This window comes from Macrosteles quadrilineatus, unplaced genomic scaffold (genome assembly GCF_028750875.1).
Source record: "Macrosteles quadrilineatus isolate MER2022 unplaced genomic scaffold, UCM_ALF_1.0 Scaffold_9__3_contigs__length_116548681, whole genome shotgun sequence".
Lineage (NCBI taxonomy): Eukaryota > Metazoa > Arthropoda > Insecta > Hemiptera > Cicadellidae > Macrosteles > Macrosteles quadrilineatus.
The window spans coordinates 73,430,848-73,451,922 of record NW_026542602.1 but is presented as its reverse complement, the minus strand read 5'-3'; the positions used below and the strand labels follow the sequence as shown (position 1 = coordinate 73,451,922).

Genomic DNA, 21,075 nt, shown 5'->3' with positions numbered 1-21,075 from the left:
CTGTTGTACTGTTGTATTTGTCACTTCACATTAAATGATACGCAGAGGATACGCGTCCGGTAACCGGGCGTGGATTAGGCGTCCGGCAGTTACTGTCATAACCTAACCTAACCAACCAAACTTGCTGATAGTGAAAAAAATCAAATGAAGGTTCAATTCTCTTCATAACATAAAATTATAAATGCCAAAAATTCTAACAAAAGATGTACAGTTAAGAAGAAATTACATTCAAAGCAAAATCTGTGACAAAAAGTTAAAGTTACCGACGGGTTTCGAACCGGGGACCTCTCGCATATCAGTCGAACACTCTATCCACTACACCACGAACACTGATGGCCGAACATCGTATCATTGTGGTAATGGCGTTCCAGGACCCCCTACCGGACGCCTAATCCACGTCTGGTTACCGGACGCCTAATCCACGTCTGGTTACCGGACGCGTATCCTCTGTGTAAATCATATATTAAAAGTTCACTTCTGTGTAAAAATAGGTTATGTTTCTTCACAAATTTATTTGTTTTATGGTAACTGTAGGAAAAGTATAATGTGCAACTAGAGTTCAAAGTACAATTATTGCCTCACTCGAGAAACCATTCCTCACTCGCCTACGGCTCGTGAGTAAGGATTTCTCTCGAGTGAGTCAATTGCTCACTTTTCTCACTAGTTGCATAAATAACTATTTCCCATACAACACCGCAGATTTTCAATAAAATGTTGATTAATAAGGTTCCGCTTGTCCTCTTTTTCAAGTCTACCTTGTGCCAAGGGTTTCTTTTTCTCTATTGGGGTTTTTTATGCTGTACTTCTAGCGAATTTCCCTATAGGGAATAAGCTATTACCGTAGGTCTCATGGTAAGACTTGGTCCTGGGACAGATTTACTTTTTCATTTTTATGTCCCTAGAAGCCAAAAACACCATCCGTTCAAATTCATATATATATATATGTATATATATATATATATATATATATATATATATATATATATATATATATGTGTGTGTCCGTTAGCACGATAACTCGAGCAAAAATGATCCAATTTCGATGAAATTTGGTACCAACATGTGAACGTGTAAACCTACGTTTATTAAAACGAGTTCGCGAACCAGCATATAATCGCCGGACCATGGGAACGGGGTTTTATGGGGGGATTTATGGGGTAAAAATTGGGTTTTCTCATTTTTGACCCTCAAAACATAAAATTTCCCAAATTTCCTCTAGACCATTTTGAAGAGCTTCAAAAAACAAATAATTCAGTATATTGAAGTGTTTTTGTATGGTTATTGGTTACGGAGAAAATTAATTGTAAATTCAAAATTCCCATGTTATTCTTTAAGGAGAATAAGTAAACTATTGTAGTTTGCTTGTTTATGGATATATTTTAATCAAATTTGGCAACTTTGTTTATTTCATACTAAGCTATCAACATTTGAAATAAAAACACACCTCATAATACCTTCCCTGTAGCAGCAAACCTATAGGTACTCATTAAAATTAATGTTATTTAAATAGGAAATAAATCTGACAATTTTCAGGGTATATTTTAGTATAAATCGAGCCAGGTGAATGGAAATTCACTTAGTCTGCAGGTTTGCGGCGGCGGGGGTATTTGTCCATACAATATCTATCTAATATAAAATTCTCGTGTCACAGTGTTTGTCTGCAAACTCCTCCGGAACGACTTCACCGATCGTTATGAAATTTGGTGTGTAAATTCTGTAGGTATGCGAATCGGACGTAAACTATTTCCCGTTTCGAAATTCTTAAAAGGGCTCCGCCCCAGAGGCTCTGGAGTTTCCCATGTTAACCTTATGAGAAATGGAATTAATGAATCTTAACAGCTGTTTCAATTAAACAAGTTGGTTCTGTTCTATGAAGTTCAATAGGCGAGTGAGCGTAGCGAACGAGCTAACCTGAAGGCAAGTGAGCGCAGCGAACGAGCTCCAACCTAAAGGTGAGTGAGCGTAGCGAACGAACTTCAACCTGGAGGCGAGTTAGCGTAGCGAACGAGCTATCCTGAAGGCAAGTGAGCGCAGCGAACGAGCTCCAACCTAAAGGTGAGTGAGCGTAGCGAACGAGCTCCAACCCAAAGGTGAGTGAGCGTAGCGAACGAACTTCAACCAGGACGTGATTGAGCGATGCGAACGAGATCATCTTGAGATTAAACGTAACGGTACTTTCTTTCCATCGGTCTGTTTTAGGGGAAACCTATAACTTAGGCGATACGAAGTTCGCCGGGTCAGCTAGTATATATATATAATCCAATATGTATGTTTGTTTGTCCTTTATGGACTCCGAAACCGCTCGACAGATTGTAATGAAACTTTCAGGTACTATTAAGCATTATTCAAGGATGGTTTGTATGAAGTTTGGTGCAGATCCGCCAAAAGGGCTCCGCCCGAGTGGCTCTGGAGGTTCCCATGTTAACCTTATGAGTATTCATATTTAAATTGAATTAAAGAATCTTAACAGCTGGTTCAACTAAACAATTTGATTCTGTGATTTTCAATAGCATTAAAAAGTTAATATGTTTACCATCAGGGTGCAGCACTATTTTTTGGTAATTTATGACAACAGCTAATTTGCAGCCGAAAGGTGAGTGAGCGTAGCGAACGAACTTCAACCTGGAGGCGAGTTAGCGTAACGAACGAGCTAACCTGAAGGCAAGTGAGCGCAGCGAACGAGCTCCAACCTAAAGGTGAGTGAGCTTAGCGAACGAACTTCAACCAGGACGTGATTGAGCCATGCGAACGAGCTCATCTTGAAAATGAACGAGCATTTGACATAAAACCACATTAGGACAGGACGATGTCTGTCGGGCCAGCTAGTGATTGAATAAAAACATGGGAAAATTGCCATTGACTGGGCGATTTATGCAGTAAAGTCAAGTAAAGTGCTCAATATTATGTTCAAAACAAGTCTCAAATTACACATCACATGTATGTTTACAACACAAATTACAAATCACAGCAATGGTATGACAGAAGTGCAGGGGATAGATTTCTTCCTCTAATCCCGTCTAAATTTTGCGAACGGAACAACAGGATAACAAAATAAGGCAAAAAAAGGTCAGGGCCGTATTTAGAATCGATGAGGCCCCCGGCGGCTCTCACCAGAGAGGCCTAACTAAATTCTGATTTTCATTGGTTGGAACTTTAAGGGCTTAGTTAGAAATACTCGTGGTAGCCTAACAAAATGAATTGACTTTTTGTTTCCAACCATCTAATCGGCAAAAATACCTAAGAAACTTTCTAACTGGTGTTTTAATTTTTTGATAACAATATTAGGGGTCTTACGTCGGGGCAAGACATTTTCATTTTTCTTTATTTTCAGGTTGAGTAAAAAAAAATGTGTTGACCATATCGGGCATCGGATCAAAATCGGGTAGTCTTGGAAATGATTAATTTAAAATAATACATATATTAATTGATATACTATAATCAGTTTATACAAAATCTTTAATCACGTCCAAATTGTAAAAAAGTGTCTTCTATGGCCACAGTAAAAATCTTGGACATCTGCCACGGTCGCGGAGGGGTCGTGAACATCTATGTTCACGGAAAAATAGTGCATGAACATCATGCGCGATCACGGAGACATAATCTTCGTCTTCCTGTGTGCGATCGTGAATGTCTCATATGGCCGCGGAGTAATATTGAACATCTTCACCGATCACGGCAGAATCATGGACATCTCATGGGCCACGGAGGAATAGTGAATTCATCTTGCGCGATCGCGGGGACATCATCATCGCCTTCTGCGATGGCGGCGAAATCATGAATGTCTTATGACCGCAGAGAAATAATTAACATCTTGCCAGAGCGTATAACGACATCTCCGTATCTCCTTAGATCATGACGAAATCGTGAATTAAGATCTTCCGAGTTTGCGGGGACATGGATCTTCGGCTCCCACGGTCACGATAATCCTGGACATATTACCCGATCGCGGATTAATAGTGACAACTCTTACGTTAATGGTGAAATAGTGGAGATCTGTTGCGGTTGTGCATATTTCAACGTCTCCCGCAATCGTGGCAAAATAGATTATCGGCGAAATAAATTTATCAAGAAAAAAATTGAGGCCGCTCCTGGGCCGAGGCCCCTGGCAACCGTTAGGGAAATACGGCCCGGATCAGCCTCCCTACTCTTCTACTGAGCCGGGTTTGTCCTTTCACTCCATGTTTTCATCTTATTTACAAAAGCATGAAACTGTCTTAATCATTCTCTTTTCCTCTCAACTTCCACCCCCTTCTTTTCCTTATTCTGTTACAGGCCAACCCAAGGTTTTAGGTGGACTGTTCTGAAGGGTGGATATATGGCATCAGGCCTCTTTTATATGGTGTCTGTAGCCTGAACGGTACCTGCAGGATACCAGGCACCCTCCTGCAGTAAGTAGCCTTGCCTGGGCATGGAGGGCTCTGTCCAGGTTGGCTTCAGATCCCTAAGCTTGTCGTGTCGTGGGAACGCGGGATAGTGCCGCAAGCCCTGGAAGGGGAGGTAAAATGCCCCGACCTTTGAAGAACTACCCGAAACCAGGAGAGCCTGGTGGAAAGGACGAACCTCGTAGAGTGGGGTTGAGCGGTGCAGGAACCTGCTGGTACCTACACTTCTTAGAAAAGCGCATGGAACCTGATGAAGCCAGTAAAGTGGACGAAAGGAAGGCATCAGCAGCGCAGGACAAACCGGCGCCTAGAAAGGGAAAAAGGGTGACAAAAGAGATCTGCTGAATAGAAAGGTTTGAGAATGTTAACAGGTTTCTAACTGGACATTGTAGGCTCAGAGGTCGTCTGAGAAAAAATATCAAAATCGTACAGGAATGTGACTGCCGATTCTGCCAATCAGGTGAAGAAACACCCAGACATCTATTGGCTGAATGCGATTCAGTTGGGCGATAGAGAGCCAAAAGAGCTTGGGAATGCACCAAGTAGCAGTTGGAGATTTTCCGCAGTTAGAACCCCACCTGACGCTTCAATAGGGGGTTAGGATTGGAGGGGGTTCTCTAGGCAAAGATTGGAGACTAGTTTGGGGGACACAATATATCTTACAGGTCACAGTGAAATCTTCCCCCAAGGTATCATCAATACAGTATCAGTATCTGCTATGACAAATGGTTAAAATGGAAGATCATCCATCCACAAAGTTGTACAGGCCAAGTGCAATTTGGGAAGGAATAACAATTCAAACCACTGCTGAAAGCCTGGCTACTCTGGGTTGGAGTTGTAGGGAAGTGGACTAGTAAAAGACACTATAGTTCGGCCACTTAGAAAACGACCTGCGCGCTAATGCTAGACCAATGCTGGAGGAGGTCGCTTTCTAAGCGGCCGAACTATAGCAAACTGTGTCACCAGCTTAGCTTAAATGAACGTGAAACATGACATGAACAAATTTGGTGTGCAAAAATCCAACTCTTCATAAAACACCTAGTAACTTTTTTAGGAAGTGGCGGGAAATGTTTTTAAGCACACAGGTGGCCAGCCTGTACTGTGGGAAAATCCTAGAGTACAAGGCCATAGAGTACCCACCAAGGATCTCCAGTAATCTTCTCACTAGCCTAGCAACACTTGTGACACTTCACCTGAACTAGGCTGAGATTGCCTACGCCCACGGGGCTCACTCCATTTCTGGTTTTCTTCATGTCTTCTATTAGTGTGACCTTGCCTAGTGATAATTTTAGTCCAGCCTTTCTTTATAATTATAGTCTGAAAACACTTAACAGGTATGACTCATCAGTTTGAAGGTAAAGGTTTACAAACACACTCAAAAAGCAAAAGGTTTAATTTAAGAATCAAGTTACAAGTTTTAGGATGACCTATGAAAACACAAAACAAAAATATAAACTGTAAATGCCATAATTTTAATCGAATGTTCGAACATCAATAATGAAACACAAGAATGTGTTCCATACAAATGATATATACTGTATATACATTATCAATATATTAAATAACGCAACAAAGGTTCTAACAACACAACACCCTTTTTTAAGATTTGAGAAAGTTTACACGAGTGTAAAAAAATGTACAGACCACTGATCAATTTCAAAATTGTAATTCGTAGCAAAAATGTTTCATCACACTTTGTTCAGTTCACACGTTGGTATAAATACAAGTATCCAAGTTGACGAGGTGGGTTTTCAGAGAGAGCCACTTTTTCATCATTGTAAATGACCCAGCGCCCTTCACGCAAGATGTGACACACGTAATGGCCAACCATGGTTGATGATCCCATATGAGAAATGAACGCCACCAGCTTGTAAACTGGAACAGAGAGAAAATCATTCAGTTATGGAGAACATACGTACAGAAAGCCTTCTAAACTACCTGTCCCTGGCTGGGCATATGACAATTTGACCAGTTGAGCTTTGTTATCATGTTACAAAATTCGTAACTATACTGTCTCAAAATTTAAATGATAAAATTTCTTGTGTCTTTTATATACAACAAAAAACTAATTGTAGCAGCAAAGAGTACACGATTAAATCGTAGATTGATATCCTGATAAATGACAAAAAAAAATGTTGATTGATATTTTAAAATCAAATTCATTGTTGGAACTGTGCTGCATGCAAAAATTATCTTTCAACAATTTGGCAGTAGAAACACTTAAATATATTGTAATTCCCTCACCTCCGTTGCCGTCCCGGAACTCTGGTGGTGGAGGGGGGCTCTCAGCACTCGGATTGTCTAGTTCTGCAGCGTGGCTGAAGATCCAGTCAATTGCTCGCTCCACGTTGTTGGCTGTTGCTTTCAGCGCCTTCAACGCTTGAGATCTGTTGAAGCCCATTGTCATGATCATGTTGAGGGCTTCTTCATTGGCTACAAAACCTTCAACATAAACAACATCCGGTTAAAGAAAGAATATTAAAATACAAAATAAAATGCACTTCTCTTAAAGCTCCATTCATCACCATAAAATAAATATATCTCTATTATTACTGTTTTCAACATTTTCCTCATTACAAAACTCATCGAATTTTTTTTTTTTATGTCTTCAATTTAAAAATGAATGTTTATTTTAGTTGTTGAAAATTAATACAGTTGATAAAACAATAACAAATATTTGATTATGTTGGCAAAATCCAAAAAAGATATATAGTAAACATTAAACATTAGCCTACATTCGCATGGTAAACATTATTTTGCCCTAGTAAACAATGTATAATGATAGATTTTCACAGGTGATAAACATGCAACGAAAACATGTCATTTCACAGTAGTGTAGCGAAAACAATCTGAAACAATATAATGTTTGAAAGATAAAAGGATGTTGTAAATTTCGTTTTGAATCAGAAATAAACTTTGAAACCTAAAAATATGCTATTTGCGCAGGGGCCCCACAGATTTTATTATTATTAATATTATTTTATTTTATATTATTTTAAATATTTAGTTAAATGAGCAACTCACAGAGTGATATTGTCTGAAATTATTTTTTCTCTTAGTTATTGTTACTGCAAGAATGTATGTGACATAAAAGATAAAAGATACTACAGCTTACATTAAGTCGTCCTACCAGTTTGATGAGTAATAAACCACCTTATTCACCAGCGCATTCTTTCAGAGACTTTAACTACATCAATTGCGGTTCTAAAACTGGCAACTTTAACATGGGGATGAAATGTATGTTCTAACCTTGGGAGTCACTCTTGTCGGTGCCCGGGGGAACGAAGGGGTCAGCAAAGTCAGAGTCACCGATGTGTTCCATGATCCAGTTTGTGGCTGGCTCCAGGCCCTGGTTACCGGTGAAGTACACTGCCTTCTTGGCACTCTCCGGGGGAAAGCCCATGTCAGTCAGAGCCTGTACAACTCCTGCAGACAAAGAAACTTCTATGCAACTGAATGCTCATCTTCAATACAGTTTATATAGTCTCCAACGTAGCCTAACTTAAAAAAATATTGTTGTAAAAACTAGATGGATCAAGCAAATGGTAAGGAAAACACCAAACAGTTGTTAAAGGATGTAACATTGACATAGAGCACAAGGGGCCTAGGTTTTAAGGATTTTTGATAAGGATAGCAGGTTTATCTGAATGGAAAAGAGTCCAAACTGGTACTGTAGTCTCCCTCTTTTCTGGACAATTTTCAACTGGACATCGGTTTAACCGGACTACACTCGGCAGAAATGACATCTCTTTAACCGGACAATTTTTATCAGCACATTGGTTTAACCGGACTAGATCGGCAGGAAGTGGACGGTACTGTAACCACTGTTCTCGTGGGAAAGATTTGAGACCAGTGATCACGTGTCTAAATACAATGCCTAAATTTAAGTCGAATATCGCAGTAAACGGTCTGTTATAACGGGTTTTTGGGGACGTCGGATTAACCAGAAAACCCATTATCTGGACTGGCCTCGGTCCCGAGGAGTCCAGATAAGAGGAAGTCTACTGTACAGGATACACAAAACTTTACACTATATACACAACATTAGAATATTTCACTGTCACTGACAGCATTTTCAACTAAGGGAGAGTTTTCTTTAGGTCCGAAATGGTGGCCCTAATTAGTTCTATAAATTAGTACTTTTACCCAAACGGTTAAGTAATTTATAGTTTGTACAAAATATGCTCTCATAACAGCAGACCCTCTCTACACAGCTACATCACACACCTTGGTCCAGGGCCAGTGGGGGTGGGTCACCCTGCAGCTCAGGCATGGGCTCCTCTCCTGCCAACAGCCCTTTGCCTTTGTACTGTGTCAGGTCTAACATATCAGGCATGTCCACAGCCACATCCAACTTTATGGGTGTCCAGTCTTCTCGCATTGTAAACTTCTTCAAGTGTAGTAGGAGATAGTCAGGAAAAGTTGCTAACTTCGTTGTCCTGTAAAAATGTTTAGCATGATCAATATTTTAATTTTATTTTATGACGTTTGTTGTGTTTTAGTAATTTTTCTGGTGTATGCCTATTCTTGACTACTATTTATTAAAAATGCACTTAGATTTAATTTTAGTACACAACACAATGTACCCAAGAACAACTATCAATTTACTGAAAGAAATTTCTCAAGATACTGGAGCATTCTTGATAAATAAGGTAAAACATTGGTAAATCCTGCTACTTTATTTTGAAAGTACCTAAACAATAATGCAACATTCAACTGAATATTTCAGTTATAATAAACGTTTTACGATAGAAAAAACCAACTTCAAACCTTTGCAACAGCTATTTAGAGTTATTAACCTTCAGGCAGCAAAAGAACTAACTTTTTAGCTGTGGTCTTGGCATTGAGAGCTGTGCTGAAGAACTGCTCCACGGTATCTTCCTTGGTAAACACAGCCTCAAGACAGTTGGCAAGTTTCAATCTCAGTCTCACCTCATCATTAGGGTCTCTGTAAACAATTAATAGGTTGGAATTTGACAAATACAATATGCATAGGCCTAGACAGTATTGCTATTATATAGTGACTTGAGTAATGAAAAATGTGAACAGGTACATTGAGGTTAGTAGATAAATTATTGTTTTCCCATTGGAAATAAAAAAATATATATATAGGCCTTAAACAACCTCGGATAACCCAGGGGCTCAGATAATCAAAAGTGTACTGTAGTTACAAAATTTATATATTTTTGAGAAGAAGTTAGGGCCTATTAGTTCTAAAGATTGTATGCTTCAGTCTTACAATTATCATTGGTAAAGCAAGCTTGCATTCCACCCTAGGCCTATCCACTACAAAAAACTTAAAATTTTGCCTAAAGCTTTGCCAAATAATTTGATATAAATTGTACTTTGATTCAAGATTTTTAGGGGTAGGATTTAAGATTCAAAATTCCTTGATATGACCATCACCAATAGTCTCCTCACAATTGTCTAGAGTTATAAAGTGCATTTTTCTCACAGCCTGAGGCCGCTGGTCTCTGCCTCCTGACGGCGCCGCTGCCACTCTTGAACCTCTGCGTGGTTCTCTGCTGCCTCCAGAGGTATAGGTAATGGCAGACAGTACTCTGTACGATGTGACACCTTCACCTTGCCACTAGCTCCACACACGAACCTGTCCTCCACCTGGAACTTGAAACACTCGCTGGGGTCCGGTCCAGCCAAACGGCAGTGTCTCTGAAACAAACATTGATAGCCATGACAAAACTGTGGAATTCTTCAAGAATCTATACTCGGCCCTTTACTTTTTAGTTTTTACTACAGTAAATCGTTGATTATCTGAATCATTTGGTTACTAAGGGTGTTAGAATAGCTATTTTTATGAAATTAAAATTCTTTATTTATACAGGCAAAGTTAGTTAGGACCACATGGCCCTCTTACACTTAACCTGAATTTCTTTGGATAGTCGGAAAGTTAGATACTATACTTTAATTTTATTAATGAAGTTTTACTTAATTTTTAATGGTTTTGATTGTTTTCTGCGATTGAAGCAACATCCGTGGGCATATCTTTCATTTGATTGATTAAAATTTTAAGTACTGTTTACTGATTAAAACCGTGAGTATATCTCGAAATCTCGGCAATAGCTTCCCACAATCACAGGAAACCCATAATAGTAAGTAACGGTCACTCGTTGAAATTTAGATTTTTTTCGTCTTTTTCTTCTTTTTGCTTAAGCGTATTTCTTTTTTTTTGATATTGATATTACTATGAACCGTACTTTTCACTGTACAGACCTGCAAGGTGGTGATGAAGTAGAGGAAGAACTCCTGCGCGTCCTGCTGATGTTTGGTAGAGAAGTCCTGGTGTCCTCGACACAGCAGGTTCTTGAACATGTGAGGTGAGATACCCTTGCACCACTTGTCTCTGGCGTCCTCGGGCGGGGGTTGAGAGTACTTGCCTGATAACAGTCCGAGGCCCAGCTTGGCCCTGAGGCAGAAAGTAAATATCAGCAGTAGCCAGTTTTATATTGACAATGAACATAGCTAAACGAGTGTGATATTATAGCCTTAAAGTTCTGTTTAATTCCTTACTGTTTGTAACATTGATAATAGACGTGACATAAAAGATGGTGTATTTACATAATTTCCTATCAGTTTAGCTTCCGGTTAAAAGTCACATAATTCCCAATCAGCACACTTTGTCACTGGCACAATTTAACAAGGGAATGAGTAGCTGGTTCACTCTACATTCAAGACTTAATAAAATGCCACTAAGATAAAATTGGATTTGTTTAATACTAAAGCTATATTTTTATAATTATTTATGTTCATACTCCAAGAAAATTTTGATTTTTTTTGCAAGCTATTTAATTTGTTTCAATACACAGGAGGGATTTTCTACTAGTTTAGCTACCCTTGCAAAAAGTATTGATCAAATTAGCTCAAATACTACTGGAAACATAGGGTTTTTTGCAATGTTACTAAGTATCAATGAGATGATACATGTCTCTACAAAAATTACACTTAGCAGCTGAGTACAGGAACTTATTGCAATCACCGATTTTACAAATTTTTAAAATATTTATTGAGGAAGTAGGATTACACGACTAACTCATCCAAGAAACAGTTCCAGACAGTTCATAGCACACAACATTAAGGCAACACAATACATTTCATATTTTCCTACACAAGGTTCTCTTCAAGGATTTTTTAGAAGGAATTTGTAGATTGACAGCTAAAAACTGGCACTGTTTAAACTCCGTCAATGATTATTATCATCACTGTCTAATAACTAAATAAAACTCATCCACACAACACCAACACCCACTGTTACATATGAAATATCAAATTCATTGTGTTGTTTTGTATGCTTATAAAATGCTTTAAACTTTTTTCCCACAGTTACCTAACAATGTGCATGTTCTCTCACTGATTTGAGAAAGCAAAGTGGCCAATTCGCTCATCAGTAAGACAGTGTTAACATTGTCTCACTCTAATTACTTTGTCTCACTCACTCCAGATTTGCAACGTGAAGGCACAAAATAGTGAGCATGTAACATGCAGACAAGGTCGTATGCGCGCGAAATGCGTTGGCAGCACTGGCTGTAAATCAGCTGGTCAGCTGTTGTACTGTTGTGTCATTAAATGTAATATTAAAAGTTCACTTCTGTAAAAAATATGTCGTGTTTCTTTACCAATTTATTTGTTTTATGGTAACTGTAGGAAAAATATAATGTGCAACTCGAGTGTAAAGTGCAATTGCCTGACTCGAGAAGCCATTCCTCACACGCCTACGGCTCGTGAGTAAGTATTTCTCTCGAGTGAGTCAATTGCTCCCTTTGCTCACTAGTTGCACAAATAACTATTTTCTTGGGTATGTTAGATGTTTACCTACATGCTTTCCTTCCTCAAGATTTACCTAGTCAAGTTCTACTACTTCCAAAATTAAATTTTGTTCAATGAAATAGTAGGCCTACATACAAACTAACTGTTAATAACTCAAAAAAGTACAGGTGGGTAAAAAGGTATCTTTTAGGATATTTTAAGAGAGGAATAGAATACATTTTCAAGTTAATGTGATTGAAATATTTTTATCGACATTCAAACCAAGAGCACTTACAACTAAATAAAACTAAAATGCTTACAACTGAACATGGAAGTCAGTAGCAGGATTGCTGGGTGCGTTGTCAAATATATTAGGAGAAGAATCTACATATCTGAAAAAAAATTAATGGCATTATGTCTTTGACACAAACACATTTAGAAATAAAAACTCAAAGTGCGAGTTCTGAAACACCAAATAATAATGTACTGATGTTTCAAAAATTACATTTTGTAATATATTGATTTGAGTGTTTACTGATTAGTGGAAATATTCATTTTAGAATCCCTCTAGTCTAAGGAATTTGTTTTTGAGTGATGTCAGTGTATGTACCTGTTCTCGATAAATGTCTGAGGCAAAAAGGTACAGTGTAAAATCTATCTCCAGGAATTATATTTATCATTTGTTAGTTTTTAGTGTAATAGCCCCAGAAACTGATAGCATTAGAGAAACAATTTTTTTACCAAGACTGGATATCAAAGTTAAAATGACAACACAAATTTAAATACTAATGGAATAGTCCATTCCGTTAGTATTCGTATTCATTAACATCTTTTGGTGGTTTACACTAAATATTCAGGGTCTGCAGGCCAAACTTTTATTACTTTGGGTCGGGCAAAAAATTTTGGACCTTGGGTCTCCCACAAATATTGGATTGCTTTGGAAAGTACGGTATTGATTTAAAAAAAATATATTTATACGTAATACTACAAAGGGGGGATGTCTTTTGTACTCTTGGTGCATTTGTTATCATCTTTATGTGGATAGGACAAGATTTTTTAAAATCCCTAGGAACCACCACAAAAGATAAACGTCTTCTGCGGACATAACAAAATCAATATCGAGGGCACAGCAAAATCGAGAACATCTTATATGGTTAGGATGAAATTGCAAACATCTTTTGGCCAGAGCGAAATCACGGCAACATCACTCTTGATTGCAGAACGCACGTATTTTCACAGTCGTTTTCTGTGGTTACAGAAATGAAAAACTTGGCTCTGCTCAACCCAACCAAGCTTGGGCTAAGAATAAGCCCAAACTGACCCTTTGGGGCCAGACCCAACCCAAAAATATCGGAGTTCCACAGACCCTTACTAAATAAGTATTTTAAAAATCCAGACTTCATGCAACTTAATTACAATATTTGGTGAAGATGGTAAGTACAATACGTACCTAGTTACAAAGTCCCGCACAAAGAATACTACTTGCATCACACTGTTGAAGTAGCAAGTGTTGCCTAGGTTGACTAGTCCTGTGTATCCAGGACCATACAACGGCCGCAGCTCACTGTTACTCTCCTGTAGTGCTGACCATTCCCCTAGCCTCTGGTTACACTCCAGCTCCATCTCTATCATGGACTTGTCTGTCTGCAACACCACAACACCCACAATTACATCACACTGTTGATTTCCAGGTCCTCCATTTTTCTTTTGAGCTAATAATCAAGAAATGTCACCAAGAGTCAGTCGTAAGAATTAAAGATAAACTTATTATCTCACTAGTTCTCTATATTGATCCATTAACATTTTATCCCAATCAAATTTGTATTCCCATTTCAATTCAATGAATTGATTAAATGAGCAATTCATAACTCATGGATTTATCAAATTCACCTTTATAATAAGCTATTACCTTAGGTGGCACTGTTAGACTGGGACTGATTTACTGGGTTCATTTTGTCGGGTATTTCAGTTATACAGAAAAAGGTCTCCTTCTACACTTTCCAAAGTTACCTTTTCCAGTACAGATGCATTGATTCCCCAATGGGCCAAGTGTTTCACGAGGTGGGGATCCTCCACCATGTCATCCTCCACATAGCTCCAAACATCACCCTTGCCATCTTTGGTGATTGTTCCTAGCTTCACAGCCAATGGATATCCTGCAAACAAAATTTCAAATACTGACATCTGTTCGCTTTACTTCATCCTTTTCGGTTTTACCTAAAAGTATTTTCATCAACATCAATCTGTTACAGATAATGCAGCACATGGCTCAACAAATAAATCTGCAAATACAATTAAAGAAATGAATGTTCGCTCTATATGGTTATAGGAGATTCTGTGAAATGTGACATGTCATGCAATTGATCAAATCTCTGAGATGGCATACTAAGGTGTGTCAAGGCATCCTCATTTGTCACCCTTTTAACTGTATTTAAAAAATGCAAGCCAGCCTTTAGGCCCCACCTACACATTTATAGTCCACAAAATTTAGACGATTCAAGGGGAAGGTATCCTTGGTTCACCCGCCCAACAACTCTAGTTTTAGCTTTAAAAATGTATCAACTGATCAGCTAACAGCTGTTGTTTCAAGTTTGGGTGACGTCTCAATGGGGAATGGAAAACAATTCCTCTCAAACCACCTAAATGTTGTGAACCGAGTATAACTCTAGCTTTCCTTTAATTGTTTATTTTCTCTAGTGGGTGTGTTTAAATATTTTAGACCGTTTAAGATAAAAGTGTTTTGGTGAGGGAGGTTCACCTGTCTCCCTGTAGTGGTGGACTGCGTGGTCGTTGCCACCAGTGCCATCGTAGAACTTGCGGCCACATTGGATAGATCCGTCCGTCAGGTTTAGCCACAGGTTGGTGTTCAAGTCACAGTTCTCACACTGCCAACCACTCGGGGGAATCTTTTTGCCATTGTCCAATTGCAGCAGGTTCTCTGCATGCCTGTTGGAGATGCAGAATGTCAAACGGTGTCTTAATAACTTAATTTTTACCCCATAAAACCCCTCATAAACCCCCATGGGTCCCAGTTGGGGTCATTTGGGTTCCCATGGTCCGATTATGCTGGTTCGCGAACTCGTTCAAATAAACGTAGGTTTACACGTTTGTACCAAATTTCACACATCTTTGTGGTGCTTAGGCTGAGATGAACAAAGTAAAAGTGTAGAATGAATGATGTAAAAGTTTTACAAACAGACCAGCTGACTCTTTTGCTTGGATTACTTACAATGGCCCGATGATCAGAGACAGCTGAACCCACTTACATTTACAAACCATGGTTAATGGCGACCATCTTACGTTTTAATCTTCTTCGCCTTTTAATTACGTTAATCTCTCTAACCAATACATTTGTTTCACAAAGTCAAAAGCAAACATACACTTAGCCTAAGACATTCTAAATCTATTAATATTTAAAACAAATATAGATTTTCATACTTGGAAACTTGACGAACTTCGCCGTCCCATGTTCCAGCTAAGGCTTCAAGCTCTGCTAGTTTGGTGGCAGACTCTGAGTCCAAAACTGCTTGAACACTTTGTTGAACCTTAGGGGACAAATAGATAATAGAATCTTGTTGTAGATATAATTTAATCAACAGGACGTAACTAAAACAAAATTCCCAATTATATTATTAGAAAGTATTGATGGTTCATAGGGTAGGCCTATTGGCTAGTTGTATGTTAATGTTTGATCAGTCTTGAAAAAATGTGTGAAGAAACCAACAAATAATGAAATGGTTTTAACACTAAAAATTAGGATAGAAACTTATATTTTAGACAAATTACATACTTAGGCCTATTCAGAGCATTAACTGTAGACAAAGGTTATTTTTCAGATGCAATGTTTTGAAGTCAAATTTACAAGTAGCCTATCAATGTAAGTTTCACACAAAGAATATATCTTGTTATGCTCACCTTAGGTGGAAGATCATTGTTAGGCCAAGGTAGAGACAGAAACTGAGGCAATATAACCACACTATAAGTCTCTTTGGTCTCAAACTTATTTCCAGCCTCCGGATCAAAACCGCCCTCTACACCAATCGCAAGACGAGTGACTTTCTTCTCAGGAGCATCTCCGGTTACGGTGGATGACTTAATCTGAAAATTTACAGGAAACCCAAAAGGTTAAAATATCTTTGGAAACGACAAGGTAGAAATTAGGTAGACATGTTTCTTTTCTTAAACTGAAAGAGATACAAATTTTTAGGGATGGACGAGATTGGATTTTTAGTTCGAGACGAGACGAGATGAGATTTTTTATTTCTCATAAAATTTCGAGACGAGATCGAGACGAGATTTCTCTTCTCATACACAACGGGAAATGCACGTTCGAAATTTTTACCTGATTTTGTAACATTGTTAGATGACTGTTTAAATACTAAAATAATGATAATAGGCAAGAATATTTACAATCTTTTATTAAATAACATCAGCATAACATTTTTTTATTAATCACGCCTAACTTATTAAAAATGCCTACGATTAGGAAACATGGTGATATCAGTTAGGATAGAGTTCAACTTATCCTAAAATAAAATAAATCATAAAATAAAAGCAATATTAATTTTTATAAAATAGTTACTTGTTTTGACTTTTTTTTATAGTAATAAAACATTCCTCACACTGCTTACACTTAACAAAACTTCTCAAATGTTATTAAAGTAATATTATTAAAATAATTAAAGTAATATTTACATTAAAAGAATTAAAGTAATATTTACATTAAAAGAATTAATTAAATAAGAACGCCTTCGAAAAGGAAACGCAACTACAACACGCTCCTGTATTGCGGGTATTGCATTGACTTTCTGCAGGAGTTTTCAATTTTTTTTTTTTTTTTTTTTTTTTTATTCTCGTCTTGATAAAAATCTCGGCCAAAAAGTAATCTCGTCTCGTGTAACGAGATTGAAAATTTCCCGAAAATTTCCCGAAATTTCGAGACTTGACCATCCCTACAAAAAAATTTTGTTTTTGAGATAAGACTTAAATCCAAAGCTTAAGGTAACATAGATAGAACCACTTCACTGGTTTTTAGCAAAATGTTTCAGACTAAGTTATTTATTGGAAAGATTTGAAATCAAGCCTCCGGTAATTTGAACACTCTTTAAGATGGGCCATTTCCCCATGCCTTTTTAATATGAAACATTTTTTGCAGTTGAAAGCGGAGCCTATAAAATTACATTATGTCTACACTACAAATCACATTATTAAACTCATCCCTCACAAAAATTCTTTAAAGCAGTAAAATCTGCATTTATCTACTATAAAAAGCATTAAAAACACACAAAACTACTAGCATCCACAGATCACAAAAAAACATTTAGCCTAGCATTATAAGCTCTATATCCTGGTGTGACTGATTAATTTTGCACAAATAGTGCATACTTACTTTCGTAGGCCTACTATTATCCTATTTAAAAGGAAATATAACTTACCTCAGTTTTCTCCCTTTTTATATGTAAATATACAGCCTTCTTCACTCTTTGATAATGATGTTCAACATGTTCTCGACCCAACCCCAAGAATGTGTTAAGACATACATAGAGACCAGTATCAGTTTCCTAAAACACACAAACGTTTTTAAAGTTAGGTAACTTAACTAAGGTAGGTACTGCAAGTTATAAAAGATTAAACAAATTAATCAATATAAAGTTTTAGTTAGCGAGTCCCTTAATTTAAGGAAAAAGGGCAAGTTACAATCCTGCTTGGGCATATTTAATAGGTAGCCTAAGTACATAGCCTTGAATAACTGAGGTAATAGACTGAGTGTACTGTAGCCTACCTCATATAATCAAAAAAACAGTTCACACAGATTCTACTGAGGGTAGGTACAAGGGTATAAAATAATAGCATGGCTAATAACTTACTGTAGGTAGTGTGAAAAAATATAATTTGTTAGCCTACAAGGTTACAATGATTTTATAACACTAACTTACCGTACAGTATATGTATAGCCTATGTATGATTATATTTTACTGCTAATTTACAATGATATAATTGGATGACAAACACAAATAAATTATAGATTATATAAATGGTTAATCTGTGACTTTCCCAACAAGATCCAATGTTCCTAGACATTGCATTTTAAAAACACTGAGCAATGTTGAAACACACCCTACTGCACACTTCATCACACAGTAGCCTACCCAGTCAAGGTCACCCCTCTCCTATGCTTTCTCCTTTTAGGCATATTCTTATCATCCTTTCCTCTTTTACTACCCTTCATGTCAGATACCATTAAAAAGGTTACCTTCCAGTCCAAGCCCGCTCCCTAGATCTATGTGATAGTGCCACGCCCCTCTAGGCTTAGCCTGAAGTAGGTTAATGAGTAAAACAGTTAAGGGCTAAGTTTACAACCAATTAATACAATTTACCAAATCGGCCTAGGCCTAAGAAGCTAAATGCCCATGTAAAAAATTCAGCCAGGGATTTTTTAATCCGTGCAAGTTTCTACATTGGTCGCCAGCAGGGGCGGCTCTAGAGTGCAGGCCAGGTAACTTAGGCCAGGGCCTACCCAAAATTGTGGTAGATATTTCAAAATTATAAAATAAATAAATAAATTTAACTTAGGTAATTAGCCTATATGAAAATAAAGAGAAAGCATTCAAACTAAATATTTTGCATTTAAATTTTAAAATTCACCCCTTTTTGTGGGGACAGCCCTTCAAACCTCTTGTCACCCAATTAAACTCTTTCTTGGTCCTTGTCAGGCCTACCCAAAAAAATATTCCTGGAGCCGCCCCTGGCCGCCAGGTAGGAAATTACAGTTCACCCGGCACAGCCCGCAAACTTTCGGCCGATATCAATTCTTCCTGTTTTCTCTAAGGTTCTGGAGTCAGTAATGAAACAGCAACTGGTGGCCTATTTCGAGAACAACAACCTGTTTAACGATTCTCAACATGGGTTTAGGGCCGGAAGATCCACAACCTCTGCACTCCTTAGCTTAGTCAAGAACATCTCTGATGCCTTTGAATCTAATGACTCCGTCCATCTCAGTCTCTGTGATCTTAGCAAGGCATTCGACGTGGTCTCTCATGACATCCTTCTTGCCAAGCTTGGCAAATATGGCGTCACTGGAGTAGTCCACAAATCAATAGTCAGCTACTTAGAAAACAGGAAACAAATTGTTTCGTTGCAGGGAGCCTCCTCCAGTATCAGGCAAATACACCACGGCGTGCCCCAAGGATCGATTCTGGGCCCTGTCCTGTTCGTCATAATGATTAATGATCTGTCCCTAAATAGACAAACGCTGCTCTTTGCAGACGACACAACACTACTGACCAGGCACGGCAACCTGAACGACCTGAGAACCGAGGCAGCATTTCTGCTGGATGAGGCCAAAGAATGGTTCGTTTTGAATCGCCTTAAAATCAATGACGATAAAACACAATCCATCACGTGTACCCTCAAACAGGGCATCGAAGACGAGGCGGTCAAACTGCTAGGATTCTGGATCGATTCCAAACTCAACTGGAACCTCCATGTGGAGAGAGTGTGCGTCAGGCTAAGCAGAATATTATATCTGATCAGGAAACTGAAGCATGAGATTACACGTCCCTACCTAGTCATAATGTACCATGCATTATTCCATAGCCACATAAATTATGGACTGGTGGTATGGGGCCATTGCTACGCGACCCAGAGTGTGCTGTTGCTGCAGAAGAAGGCGCTAAGACTAATAACATCCTCTGGCCCTACCGATCACTGTAGACCTCTTTTTAAAGAACTTGGCAGTTTTCAGCCAGTATGCGCTAAACACCCTAGTTCTTCTGAGAGAAAATATAAACAACTTCTCAACCAGAAACATGCAGCACAACTATGGAACCCGCAGAGCCTATGACCTGGATGCACCCCGTTGTCGACTTAGCCACACGCTTAACTCATATCCATCTCTAGCGATAAAATTATTCAATACGCTACCGACAACCATCCGGACCCTAGAACCAAAGCAGTTTAAGTCTGCACTTCGCCAGAGCCTAGTCAGTAGGCCTCTGTACTCCATCAAGGAACTGATTGACAATCCACTCGACTTTCCAAAAATCCGAGTCACATCCGTCAGTACAGTTTAAATTGTATATATATATGTTTATAATAGTGTTTTATAAGTTGCTCTTCTTTTGACGCAATCTATCCAACGTTTGTTGGTCAAGGATGAAGGAATCAAGTATTCAAGTAAGTATAAGTAGGAAAGGTGTTACTGTACTATCATTGACGCGCGGCAGCATCAATGGGACCCCACAGGAGTTCAGAGATTATAGGCCAGAGGCCTATTATTGATATTGATGGATTAAAAGGTTGTACTTCACAGAATCACATTGCAGGCCTAGGAAAATGTTGCAATGAGAACGTTTCTTTCACTAAAAACTAAATGGAATTATTTATACAGGTATACAGGATAAATAACTTCAATATGTAATTATTAAACCATGTTATATGATTGTGGTTTTAAAATAAATATATAAACAAGATGAAAACTTACCGGCGTATCAAATGAAAACACGCATTCTTCTTTGTATATTTTGTCTAGATTACTCGGAACATTTATGTCATTCAAATGCTCACTAAGAGAACTGAGGAATAGCTCAGCCATTGAAATCGAATTTTCTTGTTTGCGTTTCAGTTTCAAAGATATTTTTAATATTTGAATTAAATTAACCTAAACTAGGTGATCTGATTTTCTAATGATGCACGATCACCATCATTACACACACACACTCACTCACATCAGAAACAAACAGAAACAGGCAGACAGAGGCAGAAGCAGATCTCAGATCAGGCAGGCAGGCAGGAATCAGGATCAGGATCGGTGGGTGAGCGTTGAGCATACTGTGTTTTCCAATCTGAAAAATCAAATGTGAAATAACGTGTTTAAGTATCGTTTTTCTCATGTAAACCTTCAGTCCGCCGTAGATTCTTTCCCAATGTATAA

General features: G+C 38.1%; 1 protein-coding gene across 1 annotated transcript; it reads right to left on the bottom strand.

Annotated features, from left to right (window-relative positions):
- Window positions 1-5,757: 5,757 nt before the first annotated feature.
- Window positions 5,758-20,854, bottom strand: LOC129003867 (ubiquitin carboxyl-terminal hydrolase 5). The gene is made up of 15 exons (XM_054432195.1): window positions 20,626-20,854; window positions 17,579-17,704; window positions 16,059-16,241; window positions 15,582-15,688; window positions 14,902-15,089; window positions 14,154-14,299; window positions 13,594-13,787; window positions 12,464-12,535; window positions 10,614-10,806; window positions 9,838-10,052; window positions 9,205-9,330; window positions 8,610-8,821; window positions 7,632-7,808; window positions 6,627-6,824; window positions 5,758-6,257 (listed from the first exon to the last, which is right to left on the bottom strand). Exons 1-15 carry the CDS (start codon window positions 20,734-20,736, stop codon window positions 6,082-6,084), a joined length of 2,424 nt encoding a protein of 807 aa, XP_054288170.1. The 5' UTR covers window positions 20,737-20,854; the 3' UTR covers window positions 5,758-6,081.
- Window positions 20,855-21,075: the final 221 nt, after the last annotated feature.